Below are 14,857 nucleotides of genomic sequence, written 5' to 3'. Positions count from 1 at the left end.
AGACAAAATTGCAAGAATTTTTGGTAAAGAGATCATTTTCAATAGACCTGTAACTCGAAAAAACAGAATTGCAAGAAAAATATAATCTACGGCGAATTTAAAGTTAATATATTTTGCAACTATATGTTGTCTGAAGCTGGAAGATAAGTTTAACAAGGGAAACAATGCTGCCTGCTCTTTTTAATTTTTTATTATAAAGAGGACATATATTTGATATGGATTAAGACATAAACTTTGAAAACAGATATGGATTAAGACATAAACTTTGAAAACAACTATACAAGCAATCACAAACCTCCAAGGAATTTGGTTGTAACTTATACAACCAAGAACTCATGGGCGTAACAAACAACCACAAAAATTAATACTCGCTCCGTTCCATATTAGTTGTCTACTTTTTTCTTTACATTTTGCTTATGAAATCATAAATAAGGACAATTTTACTAATTTACTCCATAATAAGCTTTTTTTAGAATTTTACAAACATTTTTTACAAAGAACTAGTTGTAAAGGTAAAATGGAAAAATTTAATCAGTTATGTTCTGGTTTTGTTAATTGACAAGTAATTTAGGATAACTATTTATAATAAAGTGGACAATTTAGAGTGTACGTAAAATCTACATATACTCTACCTTTCCCAGGTACCTTTTTCGCGATTTCACTAAATATATTATTGTTGGACAGCTAATATGAGACGGAGAAGGAGTATAACTTTGTAAGCAATATAAAAGGGGGGGTTTAATGACTTTGTGAAGATGCAAGTTTATTAGTAGCAACACAACTAGCAAGTAAAAGTACAAGATAAACCAAATGGACCAAAACCAAACACCATCAACAACAACAACAACAATGGAACAAAACCAAACACCATCATCAACAACAACAACAACAATGAACCAAAACCAAACATCATCAACTAGTACTACATTTTCTTCACTAATGATTGGCTTGGAACCACTAGTGGGATCTCTAGTGATGAGACTCATAACATTTAGCTGCTTGTTGGTGTCATTGATTGTCATTGCTACTAATAGTTTTGATACATTTAACATTTATGGTTTACCAATCAGGGTTGATTCCACTGACATTCATGTTTACCGGTAAAACTATTTTTTCCCTTTACAATATACTTCATGTGTGTGTTCGGTACGAACGAAAATATTTTCCAATTTTCTCTTGTTCGGTAAGAAAACAATTTTTTTGAAAATGAGGAAAATGACTTCTCTAGTGGAAGTATGGAAAACAAGTTTTACAAGTGACATTTCGATTTCGATTTCGATTTGCTTGTGTCCCCAGTCCCCACCACCCTCAGCACACCTCATCTTCACCCAGGTCCCTAGTTTGTTTTAGGGTGAATGACTCCTATAAATGAATGTGTATATATTTTATTGATTTTTCATTCCACATCAGAACCTGACTAAATTCAGAGTCGCGCATTAAAGGACTTGATTAAATGAATGTGTATATGCTTTTTTTTACTTATCCTAATTATTTTTATTTTTTGGATGCAGTTATATGATATCTGCAGATGTGATTGGAATGGCCTACACATTGTTACTAATTGTGTTAATATTTTTCCAAGTGAAATCTGGAAGTCCCATTGATAGTGGTCTTGCTTATTTTGAATTCTATGGTGATAAGGTATGCAAATCAATGATGACAAGGTTTTGAAATAATATCAATGATCTCGGGTTTGAGCTCTGATAGTGATAATTTTTTAGTTAAGTGTTTTTTCGTTTTAATAGACTTTAATGTGGTTCGAGTTTGAATTAATTGGGGTCTCAATAGGGCTATGAAACACTCGGTGAAAAACTGAAAAAACACACTAAAAGTATCCCAATGTTTCGAGGTGTCGGAGTTTGCTACCTAAATTATTATCAATTATTTATCGAAACACATCTCAACTATCTGTTGTTCCCTTTTCCTACTTGAAATATCACCATTGTTCAGGAATAATTGATCATTGAACTGTGTTTTGATAAATAGTCTGTGAAAGTTCAAGTAGAAAACTCGCACACCTAATAGTTCAGGTATGAAAATCGTAAAACCAAAAATATTTTAGCTGTGTTTTTGACCGTACACTTTATATTAAAACACATTTCTCAACTATCAATTCAAGTACCGAGTAGTTGAGATGTGTTTTAATACATAGACAACAATAATTCAAATAAAAAGAAATACACAACTAATTACTGATAGTTATAATGTGAAACTTGCGGAAAAAGTGATAATTCATGTATATATTTTTTGCAGATAATTTTATTCCTATTGGCTACTGGTGCTGCTGCTGGATTAGGATTGACAGTGGAATATAACAGAATTAAGGACAATGATGAGACTACCCAAAATATACAAAATTTTATCAACATAGCAAATGCTTCTGCTAGTGTGCTTCTTCTTGGATCTATTTCCTCTGCTATTTCCTCTATCATTTCTTCTCTCAATCTTCCAAAGAGATCTTCTTCATAAGTCGCACTGTTGTTCAGACTCTTCAAAAATATTATCGTATTCGTGTTGAATATTTCAAAAATTACGTAACTTTTGAAAAAGCGAACATGTCTAACGATATTTCTGAAGAGTTCGAAATGAACATGCAAATTGCAAAAATTTGGACCATGCTTGCTAATTCAATTCATAATATGTGTTTTTTTTCCTTTTTTTTCTTTGGAATTTTGTTTATTGTTTTCTTGTTGAAAAGAAATTGATGATAAGTAAGACATGAATAAATTGCATGTTTGAGATTGGCAGCATGAAGAATTTAATGTTATCATTGTAATTTTTGTCTCTTTGTTATTTTAGTTATTTTGGGGAAATTTGTATTTTTAATTCTTGAAATATAATAATGAATTTTGGTTTAATTTTTGTGATATCTGGTAAAATATATTTAACATTGAATTGATTGTAGTATGTGTTTGTTATCCTTCAATTTGTGAATATTCTTATATTTAACGAAATATTAACTGTTATATCATTTAATTACTCATTCCTTATGTTAAATTTGTATTGTTATCACATATTAGAAGGTAATATAGTTCTAACAATCTAAATATAAGTAATTCCCTATTTAGAAGGACTAATAACACATTTTGATTAATCCAAATTAAAATGCTTAGTAAAATATCACAAAGGATAAAAATCAAAAGTTACTAATAATTAGAGGATCAAAAGTGCAATTAGCCCCTTTTTTATGTTATCCTATGTTCCATCCCTCTCACCCACCTAACCCAACCCACCCAACCCCAAACAAAAAAAAACCTTTCCACCACACCAATAAAAGTTTAAAAGAACAAAAAAGAAAAAAAAGAACCTTTTTTGCCTAAACAACACTCTTTTTATGTTGCTTAATCCTCCATGACATAAAAGGTTCTCTTATATTCATATACTATATAGTATCTATAAAACATTCAATAGCTACACATTTCTCCCTTTCCTTAAACTCCAAAAAAGTCCAATTTTTCCTCCATAATTTTCCACCTCAACACACACACATACAGATTCAAAGTTTCTCTAAATTTCAAGAACCAAGTATCTTTTTCATCACGATTTTCTCTTCAAGGACACTCGTCTCTCATCATGAACAACACAATAGGAGATGGCATTGAAGATACTCAAGATCATTACATTGGTGAAAAAAACTTCGAAAATTATGGATATGGCATTGGATTTTCCCTTTTGATCCTTGTTATACTTATACTCATCACCTATTCTTCTTACTTATATATTGGAAAAAGATCAAGTACCAATAATGCCTCTTCACATAATATTGTCAACAACACCACAACCAACACAAGTATAGTTGAAAATCAATTGATTTTCATTCAACAAGGTCTTGATGAAACAACTTTGAGAAATTATCCAAAATTACTTTATTCACAAGCTAAGAGTCACAACAAAAGGGATTTTTTAATTTCTTCTGGTTGTTCAATTTGTTTGGTTGATTATAAAGACAATGATAAACTTAGACTTTTGCCTGATTGTCACCATATTTTTCATGTCAAATGTATTGACCCTTGGCTTAGACTTCACCCTACTTGTCCAAATTGTAGAAGTTCTCCTTTTCCATCTCCTTTGCCTACTCCTTTGGCTGAGGTGGTTCCTTTGGCAACAACAAGGCAAAGTTGATGAGGGAAAAGATTTACTCGCACCTGATGTTCTGTTATATTGCACCGACTCTTGAAAAATATTAATGGATGTGTATCGGATTCTTCAAAATCTATGTAATTTTTGAACAATCTGATACGAGTGTGACAACATTTTTCCGGGGTCATCCAATCAACATAGATGTTTTGCACATTAAGTTATTATTATTTAACCATGGCCATCACACAAACATGGTATAATGTAAATATCGAGTGTGAGTAAGTATTTTTCAAGCTGAGTCCATCACCATTCTTTTTTTTATTTTCTTTTAACAAGTCCATTACCATATTTGGTGTTTTTTTCCTAGTCTTTTTTTTGTCTCTTTTTTTCTCTCTTTTTGGCCTTTTTTCTTTTCTTATTCTTGTATGTAAATGATCCACATATATTATTGTAAGTTGTACATGTTAGGTTGCTTAATTGGTATATATTGATGAAGTCCTACAAAAGGGAGTTTTGCACAATCCAAAATCTTTCATTTTCTTCAATCTTAATGATTTAGTTCTTGTTTATAGAACCGTATGAACCATATGTACAGAATTTTATTTCAAGCAAGCACAATATTGCGGAAAAATATTATCCGAATTAAACTCGATGCTTACACCAAACAAATAAATGCATTACATTTGTCTTTATATAAAATTTAATTAAGCACTTAACTACAGTTAATAATAAGTATTTTTTTGGTCTAAATTTATCGCTTAATTATGGGTAGCAATGATTTTTTTAAAATATAAGAAAAAAAACTGCATTCTTGTTGCACTTGTCGTTTGAACTAACATCTAATTTTGAATGTCTAAATTGATAATAGTTTTTGCAAATCGAGTTATAATCTAATTTTTTTTAACAATGACTCAATAATTTGGAAATATGGGTAGGTTCTAAAAACTCTGAACTGACTTTCTTCAAACAACAACTACAGCATATCCAATGTATTCCCACAAGTCGAGTCTAAGATGGTAAGATATACACGAACCTTACCCCTACCTTTGTAGGGTAGATAGGTTGTTTCTGATACGCGTTCCATTAGATATTGTTTCAAATAACTTGTAATCAAAGGCTGAGTATATGTGCCTAGTACTAACTGCTAAGCTATTCTTAATCGATTAGTTGTTGCATGCATTTAGATTCAAAGAATATATGTTCATTTCTTAAATATTGGTTTAAGGATCACATATTTTCTATTTCCAAATAAGTTGTGCTTTTCTTGAAAGAGTAATTTAAATAAATGATCTGGCATATATAGTATTCAATGGAGTAAAATATTTGTCCAAACAGAATCTCCTGCCAAATGTCCTAGTTAATTTACGCGATTATTCTATTAGGTACCTACTATTGAGTAGCTCCATGCACCATCCATCGGGTAGTGTGCACCACGTCCAGGTAGCTCTGAGCATCAAAATTTAAACTGGTGAGAAGAAATTACATAACGTTAATCTGCAATACTGATTCAGGAATATGTTTTTCATCTCGAAAATAAGTCCTCGATAGAAAGAGAAATACTTAGAGAAACAAACATTTCCTTATTATGTTACAAGTACAGAAAACGAATTTATAGAAAGAAAAAACAAAGGCTAACCAGGCTCTCTTACAGCCCCCTACTGATACAACTACAACCACTTTACCAAGAAATGTTGCCCAAAATTGTGACACTTTATGCCAAAAAAGATGATAGGATTACAAGATCTTCACTTCCTGGAGATGCAGATCTACAAAGCGCAAGATTTAAAAAAAGAAAAAAGAGAATAGCGCAAACCCATAAACCATGGCTGCTGATATATCATCGAAAAATTAATCATCTTGCCAACAATATCTACCATGAGGATCCAATGTTGTTGCCAACTGCTTCACTTCCTTCTGTTCTTATTTCTATTAACTTTGACAATCTTTCGACCTGATTTGTCAGGACCATTGCTACCCAATGAGAAACTCCCTCCAGCACCTAAACTGCCTGATGCTGCAAATGGAGATGGATTCTGAACAGCAGCAGCAGCTGCCTGATTCTGCTGGCCACCAAATTGGAATGGATTAGGTGTTGAACCAAACATGAAACCACCAGGAGAGGGCGAGACAGAAGGTTGACCAAAAGCAACTGCAGGGGAAGATGCATGCATAGTGTCCTCGGCCATGCTGTCTTCCATGGTCATCTGGTTATTATTCCCAGGGGATGCAGTAAAAGGAGAAGTAGAGTTCCCAAATATGGCCTGCGTAGACGGATTTGTCAAAGAAGTTGAACCAAATGGAAAGGCTGGTCCACTAGGAGTACTGGGTGCTGATCCAAAGACCGCAGCAGTGGTGGCTGGAGGAGTAAAAGAAGATGAAGATGCTCCAAATGCAAACCCAGTAGGGGTAGCAGAACTAAATGGGGAACTAAAGCCAGGAGACTTAGGGGCCTGCCAATTGGAACCTAAAATTCCAGCAGCACTGGAAGTTTGTGGAGAGGCAGAACTGGCACCAAAAGCAAATGGACTAGGACTGACTGTGCTGGTGGCATTGACAGCATTTGTTGACGAAACTGAAGAGCTAGCACCAAAGCTAAATACGCCGGGGGCAGCACTAGTGGAGGTGCTGACAGTATTTGTTGACAGAATGGAAGAACTAGCACCAAAATTAAATATGCCAGCGGTAGCACTGGTAGAGGTGCTGACAGTATTTGTTGAGGAAGCCGAAGAGTTGCCACCAAAACTAAACACGCCAGGAGTAGCATTGGTGGAGGTGCTGACAGTATTGGTTGAAGAAGCTGAAGAACCACCACCAAAACTAAATACACCAGGAGTAGCATTGGTGGAGGTGCTGACAGTATTGGTTGAAGAAGCTGAAGAACCACCACCAAAACTAAATATTCCAGGAGCAGCACTATTAGACATGCTGACATTGTTCAATGAGGAAGCTGAAGAACTACCACCAAAATTAAATGTGCTAGGACTAGGGCGGGTAGAGGTGTCGACGGCATTTGCCGAGGAAGATGAAGATTTATTACCAAAACTAAATATAGCAGAAGTAGCATTGCTGGAAGTGGCAAGTGCAGTGGTGGCTGCATGAACTGCCGGACTAGCACCAAAAGTGAACGCCAGCTGAGTTGTCCCACTGCTAGGTCCGACTGAACTACTCATCGTAGATGAGGTTGAAGAACTTGCCCCAAAACTAAAATTTCCAAAAGCAGCAGCGCTGGAGCCAACGGGGTTGCTATCTGAAGCAGCAGCAGAAACTATGCCAGTATTACTTGAAGCAGAACCGACAGAGGAGAAAGATGTCATTCCGGAATTGCCCACTTCTGGTGATGTAGTAGATGATCCAAAATGAGCAGGAACACTCTGTGTGACTCTGGTATTGTCTGATCCAGTGAGAGAAGTTTGAGCACTAACAAGTGACTGAGCTCCAGTGCTGAAAACGGAACTCTGAGACAGGACACTAGCTGTAGTAACTGTGGACATTCCTGATGAACTAAAACCAAAAATACTATTTCCAGGACTTGTAGATGCAAATGATGAGCCCGCAAAAGGTGAACTGCTACTCAAGTTGTCAGAATTAGCTGCTTTGGTTTTCAGGTCTGCATCGTCTGCAGTGGAAGCTGTTGATAGCGTTGACACCATTGGTGGAACTTCAGAGGGACCAGATTTGATAAGAGGTTCAGTTGATACTGAAGATGCTGCAGCAAAACCAAACAGACCACCACCAACAGCAGCTGAAATGCTTGTGGAATGGGCAACCTCACTTGAACTGTAAGATTGAACATCCTTGGGGGAATTACTTGATGCCAAGAGAGAAGTGGCTGAGATAGCAGGACTAGGTGTGAACTGTCCATTACTGAAGCTAGAAGTGCTTGATGGAGCAGCAAATAAAACTGAAGGTGATAAACCAGATGATAAAGGTTCTAATTTCCCATTGCTTTTCCCATCCTTCTGTGAGTTATCTGACTCAAGGAGCTCCGATGAAGCACCAGCCAGGCCAAAAGCAGGGTTGGATAAACTGCAGATAAAGAGGAAAAATTTGATAACTGCCTTCAATTAGTACCAGAAGGGTGCATAAAACTCAAAAGGACTTCACACTAATTTCCTTCACTTGATTTTTCTACAGAAGGCTGAATAGCATCTTCAAGTTCTTCATTATTTGTTCTCAGCTTAAAGTCTTCTTTGCCACTCCTCAACAAATAAAATTCAACTACTAGACTTCTTTTAACAAGTGATTGACCTTGCAATCTAACGGTCATACTTGACAGTAATTACCAGTAACATTTAGTTTGTCCTAGGTTTTCATCAATCGCATCAAAAGAATCTCTAGAGTGGAGGGGAGTGTTAGTAAGAAGAGCTTAAGATTTTACACAGCAAGATACGTGGAACCCCAAGTGCCTACAATTTTGAAGGTTAAAAGAACAAAACAAAAATATCACAAGATTTCTTCTGACAGTAACTACTTTTGTGTTACTTTCTCCTAGGTTTTTAATCAATCACATCAAAAAGAATTTCTAGAGTGTAGTGGAGTGTAAGTCACAAGAGCTTAAGATGTTCACATTGTGCAAAATATCTGGAACCCCAAGTGCCTACATTTTGACGGTTAAAAGAACAAAACAAAAAATATCATGACATTTCTAGACTTGCTAGCTTTGTATCTGCTATCATTATCATTAGACACAAATGCATTGTAGAACATGGTGACAAAAGTAATAACAATTAAAAACATATCCTTGGAATTTGATAAAGTAGGAACTAACCTGCTTGAGCTTTCTGGTTTTAACCCTGAGAGAGGGAATGATGATGAAAATAGAAGAGCTGGGACCTTGTCACCACTCGACTCCTTTGATTTGTTTGACCCAAATGATGGTGGGACAACCTCCGGTGACAGGGGATCAGAACTGGGCAGGAAACTGGGGCTGCTGACGCTGATAAGAGCAGCATCAGGAACCTTCATATCATTTCTTTTGTTCAAAATCCCCAGGTTAGCATTTGTTTCAGAAAGAGAAGCGGGCTTGTTCAGGGCTTCATCAGTAGACAGAGACTTCTTTTCAGCACCAGATATACCCATCTTATCTCTTCCTTCAGCCAATTGAGAGGCAGACTTGTCAAAGTTTATATCCTCATCCATCTCAAACGAGTCCTGTGAAGACGAGAATAACAGTTAAACAAAATGACTATGAACTAAATTTGGTTGTTGTCAGCAAATCCCCAAGCTTACAAAAGAATCTTGACAAAGATACCGATGAATAAAACTAAAAAAGTAAATAGTCCAAAATTTAGATGGGTAATGGTCATGAAGCACTAGTATTCCCTTCATTTCATTTTCTGCGACTATATTTGATTGCAAAGAAGGTAAGATGTTAATTAGACTTATATAACATGTCAGTGACAATGAAAGAGAACACTAATAAGGAATTGGTCTACATAGAAATCGGCATTGCACCACCACAAATGAAATAGAAGGAATCGGTCTAAAGAGAAATCACCATTGCACCGCCACAAATTGTCTGAAAAGTGCAATACAAAAGAGCAAGATGTTCGCAAGTATCCAGAAGATGCACCGACAAGGCCCAAATTTGTTGTAACACAGTAGGACTCCAATTCAAAGCTAGTAAAGATAGTCAAAGACCACAAATAAGTTGAAAAAAAGGGAATGAACCTCAAGTGCACTCATCCTAAAAGCATGCTTCTTCTGAGGTGGAACTGAAGACTTCTTATCCAGTGAATCAGCTGTTTCCACACCTGGTTGAGCATGTTGAGCATCTTCAAATGAATTTTTTTCATTATTCTTTGCTACAACAGGTGGCCTGTTAATAGATTCATTTTGCCGATGTTGTTCTATTTTGCCTTGCTTCTGCAAACTAGAATCATGGCCATTGGTTGGAATAACCTTAGACCAATTTTCCAACTTATGGCTGTCTTGTGCACTCTGTAGCAGCTTGGGAGAATCCAAAGACTCCAAGCTTTTAAGAGCTTGTCCGCGAAGCATGTTTGGTGACAATTTCTTGGGTGTTTTATCACTCCCTGCAGCTAGTCTTGATTCTGATGACTTCTCCTTTGGGGTCAGATTTTCAAGATGCTCCAATATCTTTGCAGCTGTCTCACTGGGCTTGGGAGGGATGTGAACATACCTTGTAGGCACATCAGCAGCAGCAGAAGCAACTCCTCCAGGACTAGGACGTGAAATTCCATGTGACAGGAGATTTGGTTTCTGTCGAGTCCTGCGAATGGGGCCAACAGAGCCGATATCATCTTCCAGATCAGAACTTCTCCGTTTGAGGGGCTGAAAGAGGAAAAAACTGAAATTCACTCACAGATGGCAATACAAGTAAAGAATGCAAACCAGCTCAATACCACAGTGATTTGTAAATAATACCTGTTTAGAGCCAAAATATCCATCATGCTCCAAGACTGACTCAGATAAAGAAGGCCCGCTATAAGCATTATGTGTGGAGCTACTTGCCTGATAGAGGACCAAAGTTAAACAAAAAATTCTAACAAATTAAATAATTTCCAACACTTAAAGTACGCAGAAAAGCATACGCACCATTTGACCATCAGTTTGACGAAGTCTGGAGTACGGTGTGCGAGCCATGTGGTATATTGCAGATCTTCCACGAGACCTTGGAGGGGTAAATCCATTTACTTGAACCCCAATAAGACCAGCAGTCTTTGTAGTCACTGATGTAATAGGCAAATTTTGGGAATATGCTACATTTTTTAGCTCTGGTGAATCTACTCTCACACTAGCCTTTGATGGCCTAGTGTCCATGTAAGCTTTTGCAAGTTCAGCAGCCGATGCAACATTCCCTTTAGGGGCCTGGAACCATCAACACATTTATGTCAGAGACTGACCCAATATTTACATACTTGCAACAAAGCTAATATGTCGAGGACCCAAACAAGGCATCCATCTTACTCTTGAACTTGTGACAGGGGTAGCAACAGCACCCTTATCATTCCCAGCAGGGGTATCTACAGTTTTGGAGTGCAAAAGTTCTGTCAAGCGATCAATTTCATCCCTGCACCCACCAAATCTCATATTAGTAAACACTAAACACCATATGCCACCTTGAAACCAAATATCAATGTACTATTTAATTCTTCTTCTTCGTCTTTTGGGTAAGTCCTGCCTGGAAAAGTCAATTCAACTGAACCAGATTTCTAACTTCATTGGTTCCTATAAGAACGTTAGTCTCCCATACATTGACTAAAAGTACCTAATAAGGATGATCAAGGGGTTAGCTCTATAAAGTAGTGGCTACGACAAAAAAGGATGCTACAAAACCAGCACGTATCTTTAACTAACCCTTCATCCAGAAACAGATGAACTCAATTGAGGCCAACATCAAGAACATAACATTCAGACAGATTACGTTAGAGTTCAAAAGAAATTGTTTAATCTAAATGAAAAAATAGCAATTCACTTCTTGATGGACAATTTCACACGATACATGTGTTGGTGGTGGTGGGAGGAAGCAGGTACAATGAAATTAAACGAGGTATGCGCAAACTGGCCCGGACACCACAGTTATTAAGAAAAGAGTAATTTTTTTATGACAAGAAAAGAGTACTTTACGAGGAACAAAAACGTATAACAAGTAAAAAAAGACATTTTTGATGATCAAGAAATGAGTTGTTTACAGCTTCGAAATTCAACTGTATAATTGGCCAGCCAATCTACCCTTCTTCACTTAAACCAAAACCAAGAAGGATTTGAATCTGTAACAAGTGCCCACCACACATCGCTTGTTAATACCTTTACGATTGACCCAAAGTCTGAGGCAACAGCAAGATCAAATTTCTGGCTTCCAGTTTTCTATAGTTCATCGATATGAAAATGCACATCAGAATATAATGACAGTATTAACCACTGATAGAGCATGTACCAGTGGCAGTGAATTTACATTTGATAAACATGTAGAGCCACCGAAACCTGAAATAAGAGATAAAGCAGACACAATTCTAACAACTGCTACGTTATCACAACGCTTACCTGCTGAATGTCTTTTGTTTCAACAGTTGCTCAAGCTCTGAGAATGCACTGTCGTCAGAGCTGCATGCAGCATTGCGAACTTCATGTCCAGTGGCTACTACTGCTCCAGCATGATCCTTCATCAAGAGGAAGAATTGTTCATCAAAATAAGTATATTCCTAAGGAAAGGAAAAAAAGTGGTTGTTTCTTGGAAGACGGACAATTCATGTGAGGAAAACACGTGAAAAGTAACATACATAAGCACCAGATTTCAGAAGTTCTGAGCACAAGAATTATGCATAGTAAACTTACTTTAAGACAAGACTCCTGCTGCACATCTTTTGATTCTTGTCTTGCTTCTGCTTATATGAAAAAGGAAATCAGGTCTTAACTAAAGTCTGACATAAAAGTAATGAAAAAGAAGAAGCAAATGAAGTTCATAGCAAGATGTTCAGCTAATAAATGTCAGAAAATGACTTAAGAGCAAAATTAGGTGGAGTTAGTATATGAATCAGTTGTCTTCACTTTGCTCTATTGGCCCAACACACACCTAGGAAAGCACATCTTTTTCTTTTTTAAGGAAAAGAAGATAGCAGACATCTCTTTAGTCTTACTTAACACAGTAGAAAATTATATTTTTTGAAAACCCAAATGTAACGCAACAGAATAACAAACAATTCAGAGCACACACCAATTTACACACGAATAGATCATAAAGAAAGTGTATGCAGCATAGGACAAACTTTTTTACAGCAAGTTTTCTAAATTCATCAAAGGGCGAAAAAAAGCAAGCTTTCCAACTAGATATACCAACTGAAAAAAAACAAGCTTTCCAAGTTTGTGTTTTGAGTCTTTGAGACTAAATGAAAATCATCAAAAGCATTCTGCTTTCTGGACACACAACTACTACTACTTATCACCTCATTTCTAAGTTGTAATTCATTATACAAATCTATTTAATATAGATCACACTCTATCGAGCTCCCCAAAGAAAGAAAATTACAACTTTTGACTAAACAAATGTAATGCTGCTACGGAACAAACAGCAAATTCAGAGCAAACTCCAAACAATTCAAATAAGCATAGTCCAATACAGAAATGTGTAAATCAGAACCTGGAGGAGGTGGCAATGGCATCGGAGGTAGTGGCAATGGCGTCGGAGCAGGGGTAAGACGTTTTTGGAAGATCGAAGAAAAGAACCGTCGAGCACCGGAAGTGATGAGCTTCGTGGCAGGATCGACAACGAGCTTTGTGAGCCAACTAGGGTTCCGGAGGGCAGTCGGTGGTCGATCGTAAGGAGTAGTCTGGTTCTTACGGAACGGTCGTCTCCGGAACTTTCCTCCAGCTCCTCCGCCTTCGTAGGCTGAGGAACTCGCCGTTCTGCCGTCTCCCGCCGCCGCCATTTATTCAAAACCACCGAGAGAAAAAGACGAGGGAAAAAAATGGAAATTGAGGGGGAAATTAGGGTTTTATTTTCGTGGATGGACACGGAAATCGAGAAAAATATCGGCGAATTGGCATTGGCGGGCGTGGCGGTAAATAAATGATTTGCTGTCTTGCCCTTTTATTTTTTGGTAAGTAGGATAAAGCGATTGATATTTGATTCGATATTTTAAAATTTGATTTAATTAATTGATGATTAAAAGTAAATATTAAATTTTTAAAGATTGATTCAATATAACTTTTAGAGTGATGAATTAAATTTTAATACAATAATTTGGTAATAATTACATAATCAAATATATATATATTGACAAAATGTATTTATAATTTGTTTAATATTAAACATGTTGTTTTTAAAGAAATCAGGTATAAAAGTTAGATATTTATTTTGAAGTCTTAACATTATGAATTTATTGGCATGGTTGCATAGGTCAATCAAGACATTTAAATAATTTATTAATGTTACTCATATATATATGGCAAACAGTTCATTATTCAATAGTCAATTTAATATTTTCAATATTCAATTTCGATAATGATAACATAACATCTTTTGGATTTAAAAAGATTGTCGTTGATCGATGTGTGTATCAAGAAAACCAGTGGGAGCAAGTTTATATTTTGTCGTGTATGTTGACGATTTCTTTACTTGTTGCTAATGATTAGACATATTGCGTGAAATAAAAGACTCTTTCTCTATATATATTGTAATGAAATATATGGATTAGACATCTTATGTGATAGGGATAAAATATTTTAATGAATTATGAAAATTATTTGAATCGTCTCTAAAAAAAATTAATTTAAAAAGTACTATAGATATTTAACATGAACAATTATTCAGCAAGAATTGTTCCTATTCGTAAGGAAGACAAATTTGATTTCATGTATAACCAAAGAATAATGTATATAGCGAAAAAAATATATAGTCAAATCCTTACTCTATTGTTAAAAGTTTGATGTATGTTTACACTTGCACAATATCAAATATTAATTTTGTGATCGAATTGCTAGAAAGATATCAAAATAATTCAAAAATTGATCACTAAAAAACTGCAAATAAGCTCTCGAGGTACTTGAAAGGAACTGAAGATTACATGTTTGCATTTAGAATTAGATCAAATCACTTAAAAGTCATCACATTCGTTGGATATGTTAATACTAGAAAGTCCATATTTGGTTACTTGTTCTTATTGTTCTTATTAGCTGAAGGATCAATATCGTGGAAGAGTGTTAACCAATTTGTCATTCTATATCTACTATGAAAGCAGAATTTGTTCCATGTTTTGAATCCACAATTCATGCATTATTATTGGGGAACTTGAATTTAAGATTTGGAATAGTCAAC

At 35.8% G+C, this 14,857-nt stretch overlaps 4 protein-coding genes across 5 annotated transcripts in view; 2 read left to right on the top strand and 2 right to left on the bottom strand.

Annotated features, from left to right (window-relative positions):
• The window catches only part of LOC125819524 (cysteine desulfurase 1, chloroplastic), a 276,125-nt gene that overhangs the window by 113,073 nt on the left and 148,195 nt on the right, over positions 1-14,857 (bottom strand). The window lies entirely within an intron of this gene.
• LOC125819428 (CASP-like protein PIMP1) lies at positions 850-2,469 on the top strand. The gene is made up of 3 exons (XM_049498859.1): positions 850-1,100; positions 1,512-1,641; positions 2,254-2,469. The coding sequence occupies exons 1-3, from the start codon at positions 850-852 to the stop codon at positions 2,467-2,469; spliced, it is 597 nt and encodes a 198-aa protein (XP_049354816.1).
• On the top strand, positions 3,574-4,126 carry LOC125819539 (RING-H2 finger protein ATL70-like). The gene has a single exon (XM_049498982.1). The coding sequence runs from the start codon at positions 3,574-3,576 to the stop codon at positions 4,120-4,122; it is 549 nt and encodes a 182-aa protein (XP_049354939.1). The 3' UTR covers positions 4,123-4,126.
• LOC125819519 (uncharacterized) lies at positions 5,682-13,531 on the bottom strand. 2 transcript variants are annotated; one of them, XM_049498957.1, is made up of 9 exons: positions 13,181-13,531; positions 12,379-12,425; positions 12,088-12,203; positions 11,011-11,113; positions 10,639-10,911; positions 10,468-10,554; positions 9,751-10,374; positions 8,849-9,231; positions 5,682-8,106 (listed from the first exon to the last, which is right to left on the bottom strand). In XM_049498957.1, exons 1-9 carry the CDS (start codon positions 13,467-13,469, stop codon positions 5,985-5,987), a joined length of 4,044 nt encoding a protein of 1,347 aa, XP_049354914.1. In that variant the 5' UTR covers positions 13,470-13,531; the 3' UTR covers positions 5,682-5,984. The 2 variants fall into 2 exon arrangements, with proteins under 2 accessions (XP_049354914.1, XP_049354915.1); XM_049498958.1 differs by lacking the exons at positions 11,011-11,113; positions 12,088-12,203; positions 12,379-12,425; positions 13,181-13,531 and having other exon boundaries at positions 9,751-10,390; positions 10,639-10,877.

The sequence above is a fragment of the Solanum verrucosum genome, unplaced genomic scaffold (assembly GCF_900185275.1).
Source record: "Solanum verrucosum unplaced genomic scaffold, falcon-dt-bn FXZP01000255.1, whole genome shotgun sequence".
NCBI lineage: Eukaryota > Viridiplantae > Streptophyta > Magnoliopsida > Solanales > Solanaceae > Solanum > Solanum verrucosum.
The sequence above is the reverse complement of the archived record's forward strand: the minus strand, read 5'-3'. Positions and strand labels throughout refer to the sequence as shown.